The following is a 17,979-nucleotide window of genomic DNA, read 5'->3' as shown; positions in this document are numbered from 1 at the left end:
TTAAAGGCTACCACCTAGCAAGTGTGGTGTCTGGCGGTGACACCATAGAATATACCTAAGCAAATGAAGAATTATTACGAAATGAAGTTAATGATTTTCGATTTACAAAAAAAATGGCTCTGAGCACTATGGGACTTAACACCTATGGTCATCAGTCCCCTAGAACTTAGAACTACTTAAACCTAACTAACCCCAGCACACAACACCCAGTCATCACGAGGCAGAGAAAATCCCTGACCTCGCTGGGAATCGAACCTGGGAACCCGGGCGTGGGAAGCGAGAACGCTACCGCACGACCACGAGCTGCGGACTTTCGATTTACAATTTAATCGCGCCATTCATGTTGAAGAACTACGCTACTTGTTTAATGACACTATCATTTGTCTAATTCATTTGCGCTGCATTTGCAAATCGCAGCATAAGAATATTCAAAGGAAACACACATGTGGCACCGACTATAGATGAAAAACCGCGATCTTTGACACAATGAACAAAGCGTGTTACCCGTTTCAAAACAGTATTTCGCAAGCCTCTTCCTCACTCCACTGTACACTTCTTCACACTGGGCCATTAGGCGGTTGCAGTGGGGTGGAGCCAGTGACAGATAACCAGTGCCCTCGAAAGTGTAAGAGTTGTACCTTCAGAAGGTCATAACTACTATCAGAAGTATGGCCCAAAGTTTCGAGCGATATCGATTTCTGAGGCTGATATCCTCCAAGTGTGCATTTTTTTAATTAAAATATGAGGTCGGGTTGGTGACAGTTCATTGCCAGGTCTAAAGAAATTTGCGCATCCCTCTATATTAACCCGTGGCAGCCAATGTGATTTAGTCTGAATAGCGCTGGAGGCTTTAAAATATTCTCCTAGGAACATGAACGTGGCGAAGCAATTTTAATTCATCGTTGTCCACATCAACACATTATGCTGTTTGGCAACGTGGAAGATGTCTGCCCTTTGGTACCGCTTAACCCTTTTGAGATTAACAGTCATTTTACACATATTTCAAAAAAAAATGGTCAACAACTGTCTTCCATAATGATCAGTACTACACTTTCGCAAAAAAAGGAAAAGAAAGAAATTAAGTTGTACTAAGTTTACACAGGTTCATGTTTTCATTTGAACGTGAGACTTACCGGGTTAATCTTTTTGTATATAAAAGTAGTTTATTAGGATAACAAACGTGGAAAAACTATAAAAAATCAGTTAGAAAATACATTTATTCTCATGAATACAAAAAACATTAAATAATCCATATAAATTTTCCTCATAAAATGTTCGGAAGTGAGATTAAAATTTAAAGTGAAAGTTTATCGTTTATATCTATTTCCAAAGAAATAGTTACCTCTCAGAAGATTTATGGCACAAAAAAAGAGTTTCCACATTTTGAAAATTCAAACTAGACTGACTCTCCACACCTTTACTTGTTTCATCACTCTTTTGACTGGTTTGATGCGATTCGCCGCGAATTCTTCTCCTTTGACAACGTCTTCGTCTCAGCACTAATACCCAACGTCTTCAATTATTCTTTGAGTGTATTGCAATCTCTGTACTCCCCTGCGGTTTCTGCTCTCTACGAGTCCCTCTAATACAATGAAATTTATTCCCTGATACCTCAACACATGTCCTCCCATCTCATCTCACCCCATCTTCTAAACTCTTATAGTGTCTTCTGAATGGCCTGATGACGCACGCCACAGCTTCCCCTTCTGTGTCAACCTCTTCATCTCAGAGAAGGGCCTACACTCAACGTCCTCGACAATATGCTGCATGTATTCCAACTTTTCTCTCTCACTGCAGTTTTTATCCGCTACAATATCCTCAAGTACCAAGGACATGGTGGTGTCTTGACATCATTCTGTATCTCCTTCTTGGCAATTTTTTCCACATGTTACTCCCACTGCCGATTCTGCAGAGAACGTCCTCACCTGCGCCTGCACAGAAGTTCAACTCTCTGACATTTTGGGTCTCCCTGAGTGGGGCAATACGCGGATAGTTCGCTCAACAAAGCCCTCACAAATTCCTTTCCCCCACCCTGCCTCACCTGTGTTGGTGTTACTGCTACAGAGACTGGTACGTGAGTTCCTAGACGTGCTGCCTTTCCCCGCAGGACTCTGGGCACGGCCACATCCACCTGCTGAAGCTGACGCGGCTGCTGCGGCTGGCGCGGCTGCTGCAGAAGATGGACCGCTACTCGCAGTACAGCGCCATGATCCTCACGCTGCTCATGCTCTCCTTCACGCTGGTCGCGCACTGGTTAGCCTGCATCTGGTACGTCATCGCCGAGAAGGAGCGGCTGCGAAACGAGAAGGACTGGGACCTCGGTGAGTCGTCCGCTAGCTCTACTGTGCGCGCCAGCACTTTCCTTCGACTTCCTACTCGCAAGCGTTGACAATTCAGGTCGCTTCTGACAAATATGGATGTAGCGCTTCTGAGATAATTACCAAATGGACGTAGTTAAGCAAAGTCGCTCAGAAATCACAGTAGTTTAACGTGAGTTATTATTAAACAGTAGCACTGCAAGTATGTGAAAGCAGCCCGCCCGATTGTCCGTGCGGTCTAAAGCACGGCTTTCCAGGCGGGAAGGAGCGCCTGGTCCCCGGAACGAATCCGCCCGGCGGATTTGCGTCGAGGTCCGGTGATCCTGCCAGTCTGTGGATGGTTTTTAGGCGGTTTTCCATCTGCCTCGGCGAAAGCGGACTGGTTCCCCTTATTCCGCCTCAGTTACACTCTGTCTGCAATTGCTGCGCAAACAAGTTCTCCACGTATGCGTACACCAACATTACTCTACCATGCAAACATAGGGATTACACTCTTCTGGTGTGAGACGTTCCCTGGGGATTCCACCGGGGGCCGAACCGCCCAATAACCCTGGGTTCGGTGTGGGGCGGCGGAGGGATGAAGTGGACTGCGGTAGTCGTCGTGGGGTTGTGGACCACTGCGGGCTGCTTTCACGTACTTGCAGTGCTTCTGTTTAATAATAACTCACGTTAAACTACTGTGATTTCGGAGCGACTCTGTTTAGCTATGACCGATTCGTAATTATCTCAGAAGCACTACATCCAGATTTGACAGAAGCGACCTGAACTGTTTCTAGGTCCCCGGTTAACATACAACACAATACAATGTGATAGCATCCCCGAGTTAAATAAGACGTAAAAACCAGACTATCAGACAATTGGATTGTAGTCTCCCTGTACAGTGGCATGTTATTCTCAATTGGCAAACGCCGTTGGAAATTAATATAAGGTTGGATATAAGTGACAAGACCTTTACCGTTCGAGGAATACATACCTTGTCCAAATCCTCTGCGATCATGTCGGCTTTAGATATTTGTCTCGAGGTCTGCTCCTTAGCACCACCAGAGGATATCAATGAAGTAGAGAACATCAGTTGATTATGGTGATGTAAGTTAAGCATGTGATGCAGTTTGGAAGCATGGGCTGCTTTGTAAATTATTACAAGCTATTCCATACAGACGACAATATGTTGTTACTGTCGTGATGAACGACGAACAGTTGCTCATACCCTATGCGTGCCTACAAGAGCCCTTTCGAAAATTTTCTGACAGTGACGAATGGACTGACAAAATACATAAAACTCCTTGATATTCGCCAATAACTACTATCATTTGCGTTATACTGTGCTGGAGATCTGTGATGAAGTGTTTTAGGTAGTATTTTAGTACTTTTTTCTGTATGTCTAGCTATTTTTATGATTCCAAACTCTTATTATATGGCAAGCAATAAATAAATAATAAATTTAGTCGTTCGCTGGACCAGTTGTTTCCAACATAACGGTGCACTTTCCTGCTACGGTATTAACGTGCGTCACCACCTGAACAACAGATACACCATCGTTGGATTCGATCGGGAATTCCTGTCCCTTGGTCAGCCAGATAGCCCTCCTAAGGATTTTCCTCTGTGAGATTACATGAATTCTTTGGTGTATGTAGGTCTAGCAGAAGTCAAAGAGGAATTGGTTGGTTGTATTATAGCTGCCAGTCTCATTACACAAAAGCCAGAGAGGATATTTGGCAAAGCATATCAAAATTTAATGCACATTTGTACTGCGTTCATTTAAATTAGCGGTCTTTAAGTTGTTACGGAGTAAATTTTTTATATCAATATAAAACTAAATACTCATTTTCAGACACGTATTCGGTTTATGGACCTCCTTTCTCATCTGTGAACTGTTGGCACTAAAGATTGGAGACTCTCTATACACCAGTGGCAGTCAAATGAAAACGAGGCAGATTTTATAAAGAGCATGGTGCGGCCGTTGGTAACGCAGGTACAGGGTGTTTCAAAAATGACCGGTATATTTGAAATGGCAATAAAAACTAAACGAGCAGCGATAGAAATATACCGTTTGTTGCAATATGCTTGGGACAACAGTACACTTTCAGGCGGACAAACTTTCGAAATTACAGTAGTTACAATTTTCCACAACAGATGGCGCTGCAAGTGATGTGAAAGATATAGAAGACAACGCAGTCTGTGGGTGCGCCATTCTGTACGTCGTCTTTCTGCTGTAAGCGTGTGCTGTTCACAACGTGCAAGTGTGCTGTAGACAACATGGTTTATTCCTTAGAACAGAGGATTTTTCTGGTGTTGGAATTCCACCGCCTAGAACACAGTGTTGTTGCAACAAGACGAAGTTTTCAACGGAGGTTTAATGTAACCAAAGGACCGAAAAGCGATACAATAAAGGATCTGTTTGAAAAATTTCAACGGACTGGGAACGTGACGGATGAACGTGCTGGAAAGGTAGGGCGACCGCGTACGGCAACCACAGAGCGCAACGCGCAGCTAGTGCAGCAGGTGATCCAACAGCGGCCTCGCGTTTCCGTTCGCCGTGTTGCAGCTGCGGTCCAAATGACGCCAACGTCCACGTATCGTCTCATGCGCCAGAGTTTACACCTCTATCCATACAAAATTCAAACGCGGCAACCCCTCAGTGCCGCTACCATTGCTGCACGAGAGACATTCGCTAACGATATAGTGCACAGGATTGATGACGGCGATATGCATGTGGGCAGCATTTGGTTTACTGACGAAGCTTATTTTTTACCTGGACGGCTTCGTCAATAAACAGAACTGGCGCATATGGGGAACCGAAAAGCCCCGTGTTGCAGTCCCATCGTCCCTGCATCCTCAAAAAGTACTGGTCTGGGCCGCCATGTCATCCAAAGGAATCATTGGCCCATTTTTCAGATCCGAAACGATTACTGCATCACACTATCTGGACATTCTTCGTGAATTTGTGGCGGTACAAACTGCCTTAGACGACACTGCGAACACCTCGTGGTTTATGCAAGATGGTGCCCGGCCACATCGCACGGCCGACGTCTTTAATTTCCTGAATGAATATTTCGATGATCGTGTGATTGCTTTGGGCTATCCGAAACATACAGGAGGTGGCGTGGATTGGCCTCCCTATTCGCCAGACATGAACCCCTGTGACTTCTTTCTGTGGGGACACTTGAAAGACCAGGTGTACCGCCAGAATCCAGAAACAATTGAACAGCTCAAGCAGTACATCTCATCTGCATGTGAAGCCATTTCGCCAGACACGTTGTCAAAGGTTTCGGGTAATTTCATTCAGAGACTACGCCATATTATTGCTACGCATGGTGGATATGTGGAAAATATCGTACTATAGAGTTTCCCAGACCGCAGCGCCATCTGTTGTTGAAAATTGTAACTACTGTAATTTCGAAACTTTGTCTGCCTGAAAATGTACTGTTGTCCCAAGCATATTGCAACAAACGGTGTATTTCTATCGCTGCTCGTTTAGTTTTTATTGCCGTTTCAAATATACCTGTCATTTTTGAAACACCCTGTATGTGTGTGTCGAAGAGGCCTACATTGAAATTCAGGAAGGAACAGTGCGAACATTCACCGCCGTGTCATTTGTCTGATAGACGTGCTCTACGTGAGGTCAGCGATTCGCATGTGCGTCCGACTAATGCGCGTGTTTTTGTTCGGAATGGAGGATTTCGAGAAGGTCGGACCTCACTGAAAGACAACAGTCGGCCAGGACAGTCTCGTCGCGTCGTTACCTCCTTTGTCACTGCTACGGTAGATGCTGTATGTTGCTAGAGTTGTTTCTAGTCCTCTGCAGAAGTTTCACTGGGAACCCCTGCCACGCAGCTGCGATCCCTGCCTAAGTGATTTCCATAGTTTTGGAGCCTATAAGAAACACATTCGTGACTATCGACGTGCTACGGACGAAGACGAGCACTCCGAGGTACAATCATTGCTTTTCACGCAATCACACACATTATCCATGATGGCAGATGGCACTGACCGTCTTGTTTCACAGTGGGATAAATGGATTAATAGTCATAGCAACTAGTTTTGAAATAATAAACAGCCTACTTACGTTTTCAATCCGTATAGTTTTCATTTGATTGCCGCTTACAGACGACTATATAAACTTCGTTGCTTCTCTGGTTCGGGGGATGTTTGCTGAAGACGAACTTGCATACGGGAAGTTGGCATCATCAGACAATCATTGTAACGGAAAGCAGATAGTATGTGTTTTGTACAGAGATGGGATTTTGAGCCTCAATACGTCTAAATTCTATTCTTGACAATCTGATAACCGTGAGCATCCGGAGGAGATTCGACAGGCAGTCACAAAAACCTAGTTGTTGGGAAAGGCACATACCTGGAAAAGATTCTTTAGAAGAATACTGAAGTTCATTTATGAAGGAGGTAGCTTGAGAAACTTTTTCCAGTCCTTGACCGTACGTCCGTCTGTGATCTTTATAGAGATCAGTTTACGGCATGCAGACAATTTTTCTTAGTCGGTGCAAGAGCATCACAGAAATCACGCTGGGACAGCGTCAAGGGAAACGTGTATCATGGAAATGCTAAAACTCCGAGAGCAGTCGTTGTAACAGAAGTCATGCAGTACGAGGGCTATCCACAAAGTACGTTGCGTTTTGGAATTAAAAATAAATAAAGTATTGGAATTTTTTTTTATTATACACAGATGAAAGCCACACTTTTCTACATAGTTGCCATTTAAATTAAGGCACTTATCGTAGCGATGGACGAGCTTGGAAATTCCTTCGTCGTAAAATTCGGCCGCCTGCCCCTTCAACCACGTGGTTACCTCTTCTAGAAGCTGTGTGTCGTCATCAAAACGCTGCATAGCCAACCACTTCTTCATTTCTGGGAATAAGAGGAAGTCGCTCGGTGCCAGGTCGGGACTGTACGGCGGATGAGGAAACAACTCCCACTTAAAAGATTCGAGAACTTCGCGAGTGGCATTTGCCGTGTGGGCCCGGGCGTTGTCGTGAATCAGCAAGATCTTTGAGCCCAACTTTCCCCTGCGCTTGTTTTGTATTGCTCTTCTGAGGTTGGGCAGAATTTGGCAATACCTTTGAGAGTTTATTGTAGTGCCTCTTTCCAGGAAATCCACAAAAATCACACCTTTTCTGTCCCAAAAGACAGTCATTACGTGGTTGAAAGCGCAGGCGGCCGAATTTTACGACGAAGGAATTTCCAAGCTCGTCCATCGCTATGATAAGTGCCTTAATTTAAATGGCAACTATGTAGAAAAGTAGTATTTAAGTGTGGCTTTCATCTGTATATAATAAAAAAATTTCCAATACTTTATTTATTTTTAATTCCAAAACGTAATGTACTTTGTGGATAGCCCTCGTATATTCGCTCTTTCTCACGTATGTCTTGCGCAATGACCATACTGAGGCGTACAAGAAGTCTTTCTTACTTTCACTGCCAGCAGTTGACGCTAGTTTGACGGAGAAGTGGGGAGGTAGGGTTTTGGTTGATAACTGTAGAGTGTGCATTCTCCATCACAGACGATGCGGATAACTACGATATAGGCTACACAAAAGCGGAACTACAGAACATCACCCAAGTCTCAGTAGAAATGGAAGGACGTTACTAGAGAATTCTGGCCTTGCTGGCGATACCGTAAGAAATTTGTGATTTAAGAACGTAGGCTTCCGTGGCCGGTGTCATAGTGATTAAATTCTTCTGGGTATTATGCCGCGTCATTGCTAAAAACTAACAACAATAATAAACTAAAACCGACGTTTCGGCCGAATTGCAACGGCCTTCCTCAGCGCACGACTGATTTTGCATGGGGATAGGTGCTTCTATTTATTACAGACTATCAATGTCTGACGTCACTGCTGTAAAACTTTTAATTGGCCCTCTAATATGTTTGGCTAGTCATGACGTAAGGGAAGATGGAAGGAAAGAGGCTATTCGTGGATGTCCATGTCGTCAATGATTGGTAGCTGTCCGCCAATCAGCGTTCGGCTTATGGTCGGTAAGTTTTCCTCCTGGTGTGCGCGGAAGTGGACTGACAGTTGCTCTACAGCTGTTTGTGCAGATACGTCCGTATCCCGTGTATTTGTGATTGTTTGCTCTGGCGTCTCCCAGCGTATCCAGTCTAATCAGATATTTGCTCTCAATACGTACACACTGGCGAAATATTTAACTGAATTAATAGCTCCTATTGTTGCTCTCTGTGAATATCACACACTAGGAACTCTCTGAGATATTATTTCTGATTAAAATATGCCCTCATGGACTACTGGAACAGATGTGCCACTGTAATGCAGACTTCCTAGCAAACAAGACTCAGAGCACGTCATTCGTAATGGGATGACCTGGCCAGTTGTAATCCACCAAGTAGCTTCATTCCTGCGTGTACACCATTGGCAGTTATGGTTGCTTTCTATTATGCGGGTTTTGTCCAAAACATTAGACATTTTTTATTAGTTTTAATTAATTAAATACGTTACAAAATTATGCAAAATAAATAAGTTATGGCAAAATTAGTTTACTTAAAAAATATGGAAATAATCTCTTGATAATACTATCCACCGTTTTATGTTTTATTTTGAAGTTCTGTACTTCTATGTTCAGTCGTCTGTATTCAGATAATGTCTTATGCAAATCGCAGATTTTATTGTTCAGTTTTTCAAAGCAAGTGCTAAAAAAACTGAAATTCTCCCACGCTGTTACTTTGAGCTGTTGTTCAAAATAAACACAAGCAATATCTGCCCTTCTCTTCAGACATGACTAAGAACTACTTTCTGTAGAAATGTACACCTTATGACTATAACTACTGTGTGAGCATCACATTATTTCCCAAATACCATGACAGGCACTCTAATATTTCATATGTAAACACTTGATATCACATCGTAGATGTTATACTTTTACCTACACAGTGGAATTCAAAACTTCTGTTCTCCCACCTCTTAATTAGTTACTTAACTTTAGCGTCTTCGTGAATGCAGATAATACATATACTACCGAACCTCTGCTCTGTACCTCACTTTCAATAAATACCTTGCTGATATCTGAGTTTCTCCTCAGATAGGTAACCAAAAAACTTTTATTCGTTGTTAGTGACTTGTGTGAGCTGATTTTCAAAATTATGTTTGGTGCATTTTGCTTTTGTGATACAGGGCTGTGCCTTAGTATTTGAGGCTCAAACAGCTTATCACTGAGTGCAGTATCTTTATTCCTTAGCCAGTCGGTCCTACTTACAAGCGCATGGTATATTCCGGAGGAGAGGCCAGTACGCTTGCCATCGTCTAGTCTCAACTGTTGCGAGAAAAATACGTTTCTACGTGATTTCAAGATTCTACCCTCGTGAATCATCCACGAAAGCGGGAAAATACCATCAAGCAGTGCTGGTGGTGGAGGTGAATCTGTCAGACTTCCCACGAGGATGTGGTGTAGCAGCAAGCAACCGCCATCGATCATCTGGCCCAAGCGCTCTCACGGCTGCAAGACAGATGTGAAGCTTCCGGGAGCTGAGGCTATTATGTCGTGTATTCTGCCTTCACGCCTCGCAGACACGTCAGTCGACAAAAGCGCTGTGGTGCGTGAATCAGCGATGGTTTGGGAGGTAAATTTTTGGATCATTTCGACTGAATAGTAGCAACCAGCTGTATACCGGGGGGAGAGAGGGGAGAGGAGAGAGAAGACAGTTCATGAAATTTGTTTCACAAGCTCAGCTAGAGACATAAAGACGCAGGTCGGTTACATAAGTTATGTGAAAAACTCTAGCGGTAGCCTCCATCTAACTACGAACTGAGGTGTGATATACTGTGAGTTTACTATTTATGAGCAAGAAAATGGTGAGCTTAAAGTTTTCAGACTCGTTGATGTCACAAGAACTGAAGCACACCTCAAATAGACAACTATAAGCGAAGCAAACGGCGAAATAATATTTCGTGGACTTTTAGAACATGGATATAAGTCGTGGCTTAAAACGATGGTAAAGCTACACCGACCATCCAAGAAGTTCCGAGACGGATTTTATTCATGGCGTACATGGTACGCCAGCGGAGTAATTACGGTAACAGCCTGAGATAAGTACTGTAAACAATAGACGTGCATTCGACCAGTCAGTTGTCAAAAGGCAGTATTACGTAGTAGACGTGCGGCCGTAGTGTGTCAACGTCGTTGTGTCACAAATGACAATGATGCAGCATCTCTAAATCTAGTGTTAAAGGCATTCTCCAGAGCGTTGCACACCTTGAATCCTAAGCAAAATCAATTGTGTGTGGACGCCTGCCGCAACTTGATTGAAGTGCCGAACGCGGACAATCCTTTTGTGGAAGAAATAATCACGGGTGATGAGACTTGGATGTCAGTGTGATGCGCGAGTTGAATAACGTCCCGAAAGTATGACTTTTCTGACTGTTCCACAAGTTTGTATGAATGTTCCGTGCATTGTACTCAGTTGGAAGGAGACTACGTAGAACACATGAAGTACTGACAGCAGCCCCTTAATTTCCCTTTATTTTTTATTAACCTAGTCTCGAAATTTTTGGACTGACGAGGTATGAAGAAGCATCACGATACATATCCTATACTCCGTTTAATTAATGAGGTACTTATTGAGAAATCGAATTTTTTTTTTTTTTTTTTTTTTTTTTTGAGAAGTTCATGTTATGCATCGTGTAAAAAGGAGAAACACCTACCAGGACATGGTCCATAGAAACTGCACTTTACCGTTTCGCAATATTGCTACTCGTGTTGGATAGGATTCCACGACTTTTATGCAAATGTGAAACTAACGGTTTCAGGTGTGCCATTTTCAGTGCAATGCAGGATCTCAACGGCTTCACGCGACTAGCGCCCGAGAGAAGAGAAATTTTTCACCCGGTCATGCGGGATCTTAGAGCAACGTCACATACTTCGGTCAGGAAATGGACCTGTTTTCCAGCAAGACAGTTATCCACTCGGACAATGTGACGATGCCTGGAGCACTACAGACTTTCATCATGAAGACTACTGCTGTGGCTTCCTCTGACGCGGCAGCAGAGACAGGCGGTCTGATTCCGCCCAACAATAACACCGAGCACAGGAGCGAAACCTCAGACGAGTCCCGGTTCTGAATACAGCATCATGTTGGACTATCGATATGTGGATGCTCGTAATTAGCGAAAGTTTCAGAATTGCAATCTTCATCGCCATATGACCCATCATCTCGAGTAATGGTACGTTGTGCCACAGGCTATAAAACACTACCGGTTCGAACAGCCAGTAATTTGGAAAGCAACTGCTACATTTATGCCATGTTAAGGTCTGTTGTGCCCCGTCTTCGAGGTGACCATGACGTTATCTTTCAGCAAGATAAAAACGAGGTACGTCGTGATCTACCTCGATCGACTTTTGGTTTGGCCTGCACGTTCTCCAGATCTCTTAATCATTGAAAACATCTAGTCATCATTTCTCAAGCGAATTCAACGCCGTTTCTCCCCGGCCCCTACTACCGATAAACTCCGTCAGAATAGAATGACGCACACTTGTCTGTTATGGAAGCTGATTTAGATTCGATATCCAAATGGGTAGATGTATGTGTTAGTGTCATCTACAGTCGGTTCCGATGTCTGCCAACAGCTATTAGTCGTGACCGACTGTCGTAGGAGTCAAAAAACGCATTATTCATTCTCAAATTTCTTCTTTCATAGAGCTTAATTTACATTAAAACGTTCATACATTCCTATTAAGTATCCCATTTTTACAACGTGATACATAGTTTCATTCGATGATTGAATGGCAAATGTGTGTATACAATGCTTTAGCTGTAGTTAACTTCATAATATCTGCGTTAATGACAGTAGTTTATTTTGTGTTAGTATCAAGATTCCTCCTGTGTTCTTATGTCGATCGTAAACAGCCATGTCATTAAATACAGATGGTACAAAAATGATAAAAAAATAAACAGTACTGGGTGGTTGAACAGCAATTATAGTGCAGCTACACACAGAGGTCCAGTGTGGGCTAAAATTATCGTAAGGCGACGAAACTTAGTAGATACACTAGTCCGTTACTGCGGAACCTGTCTGCGCTGCAAAAAATTAGTTCCAATTTTGGCCATCAGCTGCAAATCTGCTGTAAGATGCAGGAAATACGTAAAGAAATGTTTCCATATGTTATGGATTACGAACGGCCTGTGGTCAGAAAAGGTCAAACAAGTGAGAACAGCATAATGTTGATTTCATTATTATTAACTGCAGCTTAGTTTGTTCAATATGAGCACCGGAGACCGAGATGCAACACATCGCCAGATTTGCATCTGATGGCCAAGACTGGAACTAATTTTTTTCAGTGTAAATCGGTTCCACGTTAACGCATTAGCATATTACCAGGTTTCGTGCCCACACTGGATCTCCGTGAACAGCTGCACTTCAATTATGACCACCCGGTATAGTGTCTATTCCCTCCTAATAAAGTAGCGCAATAATGGATGTCAGGGAATTTTGTCCATTGTATTGCATTTCTTCTATCTTCTATTACTTTGCCTGACGACAAACAGTGGTTTTACTTTTAGAATGCCTAGTTTCTGCTAGTTTAGGTACAGGGAGATGAAGAAGCTTGCACAGGATAGGGTAGCATGGAGAGCTGCATCAAACCAGTCTCAGGACTGAAGACTACAACAACAACAACAACAACAACAACAACAGTTTCTGCTGAGAACTATAGCCATCTTTAGATAGGGATAAGAACACTTGTAACACAGAAACAAATACATTGTCATACCAGTTTCTGACGAGCTCTTTTCTTTCTTCCGTTAATCCATTTTGGTCAGGTTCCCAGACTGACAAGGAGTACAAAAATATAGAGCGGAAATGATTTATTTTTGTATGGACCTGCTATATGGGGCGCTCAGTCCACGAACGGGCCTCTGGTCTGGTTGCATCTCAAGGTTCATTCTACGGAGATAAGTCTTTGCAGCAACTGGAGTATGACAACACGTGTACCTATGAAGTATGCGGCTTCTGAATGCAGCAACACTGATCTGAGGATATGAAGCCGGTCATTGCAAAAATAAACGTCAGCTATTAAAACACAGTTTTCGGAATGGTAACAATCTGCCTGACTACCTGTCAATAGTTAGATCAAAATATCTTTATTTTGCAATCAGCACTACTGTACATTACCGACTGTGTAGCTCTTTTCAAGTGATTGTATGCCTTTCGCGCTACGCCTATCAATGGTTTACTGGTGATTCTCGGGATATGTGAGATTGATATCGTAGTATATTACAGAGCAGCGTTGTAGTCATTGGAGCGTGAACAATATGATCTTGTGTACGAGATCGCAAGAGTACATATTACAGATGAAAGACGCATACGAGCCCATATGAGCCGGGAAGTTAGATTAACAGCAGTCATATTAGAAGCACTGCAAGGCGATTAGCAGCATATTCCCATGCATTCAGGACAGGCACAGTATGCGCCAAGTTGCCTCTACTCGAGCTCGAGGTATAGTGCACCTATCAATGCATCTGTTAACAGGTAAATGGTCCATATGCCGAACATCTACATCCATTGTAATGTAGTAACACACCAGTCTGTGAGTGTGGCGAGGAAGGCTCCGAAGGCCCGAAGAAGTTTTTCCTCAATTATACAGAACGATAAGCACAAATAAAGCATAATTAACAGAAACTATATATATATATATATATATATATATATATATATATATATGCAGTGGGCTCCTACACGGATATGCGTAGACTCGAGGATTGTCGAGGCATGCACACATCAGTGGGAAAACACAGATCTATGTGTAGGTAAAGTTGTAGTCAGTCGGCAAACCTCGATTTCCTCTGACACTGCCAATAACATATCTGTATGGGGCGCTCAGTCCACTAACGGGCCTCTGGTCTGGTTGCAGGTGACCGCAGCATTTGCCTCGCTGCAGATCCCCGGTACTCTATTTCGTAGCAGGCTCAGCGGACCTGGGACTGTTCTGGAAGGATTGGAACGACGAAAAATCCCCACCCTTTCCCGAGACTGAACACAAGACCTGCAGGGCTGGGGTCGAACGCTCTACCCGTTAGACCACCACTCCCACTATCGAATGTAATATAGTGATAATATACAGGGTGATTCAAAAAGAATACCACAACTTTAGGAATTTAAAACTCTGCAACGACAAAAGGCAGAGCTAAGCACTATCTGTCGGCGAATTAAGGGAGCTATAAAGTTTCATTTAGTAGTACATTTGTTCGCTTTCTATAATTTTATCCTTGCTCAAATGGAAACAGATGAATCTTTCGTTTCAAAGATTGTGTTTAGTGATGAAGCAACTTTCCGCACTAACGGGAAAGTCAACCGTCACAATGTCTGTATATGGGGCACTGAGAATCCGCGGGAAACAACTCAGTATGAACGTGACTCGCCTAAGGTGAACGTTTTCTGTGCCATTTCAGCCAATAAAGTTTTTGATCCTTTTTCTTCTAAGGTGCTACTGTAACTGGACTACAGTATCTGGAGATGTTAGAGAATTGACTGTTCCCTCAGCTCGAACAAGAAGCACAATAATTCATATTTCAGCAGGATGGAGCGCCACCACATTGGCACTTATCTGTCCGTAACTACCTGAATGTCAACTACCCGAGGCGATGGATCGGCCGCCAGGCAGCCCGTGACAGAGCACTTTATCACTGGCCTCCAAGAAGCCCTGATCTTACCCCCTGCGATTTTTTCTTATGGGGGTATGTTAAGGATATGGTGTTTCGGCCACCTCTCCCAGCCACCATTGATGATTTGAAACGAGAAATAACAGCAGCTATCCAAACTGTTACGCCTGATATGCTACAGAGAGTGTGGAACGAGTTGGAGTATCGGGTTGATATTGCTCGAGTGTCTGGAGGGGGCCATATTGAACATCTCTGAACTTGTTTTTGAGTGAAAAAAAAACCTTTTTAAATACTCTTTGTAATGATGTATAACAGAAGGTTATATTATGTTTCTTTCATTAAATACACATTTTTAAAGTTGTGGTATTCTTTTTGAAATACCCTGTAGTTATAAAACAACCTTTGGTTCTTCAGCTGCAAGAATAAAGAGAGATCTTACACGGTATAGCCTACCAACGTACATACTTAGATTACAGTCGAAGTGTGCCTCAAGCTGTACAAAGGTAAAAACATATGGCGATGACCTGGTATGAGATAAAATTAAACACAACTTGAATTAAAAGTAGTAGGCACACAGTAAGGGATAATGTCAGTTAATAAAACAGTTTACTACATTATTTTACAATTACATACATCACATCAAGTGTCACCTGAACATTTGTGACGCAGCATACCACTCAGAAGTCTATGAGAGCACTGAACACATCATAACCGGCCGCTGTGGCCCAGCGGTTCTATGCTCTTCAGTCCGGAACCGCGCTGCTGCTACGGTCGCAGGTTCGAATCCTGCCTCGGGCATGGATGTGTGTGATGTCCTTAGGTTGGTTAGGCTTAAGTAGTTCTAAGTGTAGGGGACTGATGACCTCAGATGTCAAGTCCCATAGTGCTAAGAGCCATTTTTTGAAGACATCAGTTCAAGATATGCTGTGTGCTGTTCGTATAACATTATAGTAGTTTTTTTTAACCTACGAAACTGACAACGGGCAATGAATGAATTGCAGGAAGGAAGGGAACGATTAACGTTTCTTTATTCATGTAGGGAGGTCATTACTACGTATCTCACAACACAGAAGTAGTTAAGAGTTGTAATAACAAATTGTTCGAACAACAAATATAATATTACTTTGTTTCACACAGTACAGTATAACAAAATATAAGATACGACCATCTACAGCTTCTAATCTTCCTGCTTAGTAATGGCAGCAACGAAGGATCATTCAAGTAAAATTATGAACAATAATAATTAAATGTGACAATATTTTGGTATCAGTTTTGTTTTACGTTGATTGCTATAATAAATATAAGACAAATCTACACGTTGTCTTCTGTCTTCATTCTTTAGCAGTAGTAGCCATGCAAGCATCACCAGATAAAAAAATGGAAAGATAAACGGTTGGTGACCTCTATTGTTATTGCAGCTACAATACCAAAAGAGGAAAAAAAATCATACCTTAATAACGGCCTATCCAAATTATCAATCGCGTCGTATTTCACAAAATATTACGTTTGGTTATTTTGAGCGTTAACTAAGCTACCAGTCTCTGCACAAAATTTTTCATAAAATTTTACACAAAATTTTCTTGCAATACAACTTCTTTTCATCTGTATTCGTCGTCTGTGAATGGCATTGGAGACCTACTGAAGTTACCCTACTAGTACCGGTCTTATGGAGATGTGTATAAGACAAGAAGCCAGGTGAATTTGAATTGCTTTCAGATTCTGCAATCATTTATTTCTACGAAGATGTATAGTTTGTTATTACGTCTTCTCCTGTGAAGCATCGACTTCATTCCTGGTCTCCCTCTATTGTGCACTCTCCCGTAATTTATTTATCATTACTGGAAGAATAATTCCACGTTACTTCGAAGACCAGGGGAGTTATCTTCCTAAAATATTCAAAATCCTCGCTGAACTCACTTGTAGGCGAGCTTAAGTTAAGACAGTCATGATTCGTCATTGGTCAAAATTGTACCAGTAATGTCTTCACCTTTACTCTTGTACATTTGCAGCGATATCAGCTGGCTTTCAGGTCACTGGAAACTAGTCGATGGTTTCAGAATGTCATTGCTGATAGTGTTTTTGCAGTCTTTGGTTCCGCAGTACATTTCTACCTTCTCTATGAGCTTCTGCAAACTACACGTCAACTGGAGAAGCTGCGCATCAGATATGCACAGTTGCGCAGTAATTTGGCATCTCTGCAACGCTGCCGCGATAAGGAGATTGTGCCTAAGTTTACTGTGGTTAAACACTATATCAAGTCGATTACAGTGAAGAATATATTGCGGAGGACAAGCCGAGCGATCGTCAAAGAAAGGTTACGACACACAAGGTACGAACTGGATTTTAATGCACGAATTTATATAGTTGCCATCTTTTGTTATCTACAGTTCTTTCGCCGTTTGACTGGGAATGGGTCGATGTGACGACGGCTGCTCATCAAAGAGCTCACCTTAGAAATACATCGGCTAAACAAGCAAAGAAATTTGAGTGTCTTGCAGCTATGCAAAGATCGAAGTCATCGTATGAAACAGCACGCACTGTTGTCAACCTGTCCGACAAGAACCTGGGCATAGGAGCCATCTCGGCTCTGCTCCTACACCACGTACTACACCCATCGTGGATCTTATCATTGGAGTAGAACAGGCGGTGCGGTATCTTGCACAGGACGACGCCGACGAAGTGAGACTTATTACCAGTAGCATTTTGGCCTCAGCTAAGCCTCCAAGATCTGGTATCAGTAGAGAGGAGAGAGAGGAGCTCCGTTCGGAGAGATGAAGATCTTCTCGTATTACCAGCTGATAAGGGAAATGCCACCGTCGTTCTTAATACTGCCGAATATCATAGCAAAATGACATCACTGTTGGAGGAACAGGACGACGCCGACGAAGTGAGACTTATTACCAGTAGCATTTTGGCCTCAGCTAAGCCTCCAAGATCTGGTATCAGTAGAGAGGAGAGAGAGGAGCTCCGTTCGGAGAGATGAAGATCTTGTCGTATTACCAGCTGATAAGGGAAATGCCACCGTCGTTCTTAATACTG

At 42.8% G+C, this 17,979-nt stretch overlaps 1 protein-coding gene across 1 annotated transcript in view; it reads left to right on the top strand.

Moving 5' to 3' along the window:
• The window catches only part of LOC126262461 (potassium voltage-gated channel subfamily H member 8), a 518,890-nt gene that overhangs the window by 298,659 nt on the left and 202,252 nt on the right, over positions 1 to 17,979 (top strand). The window contains exon 7 of the mRNA XM_049959121.1: positions 2,108 to 2,321. Coding sequence (XP_049815078.1) covers positions 2,108 to 2,321 — 214 coding nt within the window. The remainder of the gene's footprint in view (positions 1 to 2,107; positions 2,322 to 17,979) is intronic.

This window comes from Schistocerca nitens, chromosome 1 (assembly GCF_023898315.1).
Source record: "Schistocerca nitens isolate TAMUIC-IGC-003100 chromosome 1, iqSchNite1.1, whole genome shotgun sequence".
NCBI lineage: Eukaryota > Metazoa > Arthropoda > Insecta > Orthoptera > Acrididae > Schistocerca > Schistocerca nitens.
The sequence above is the reverse complement of the archived record's forward strand: the minus strand, read 5'-3'. Positions and strand labels throughout refer to the sequence as shown.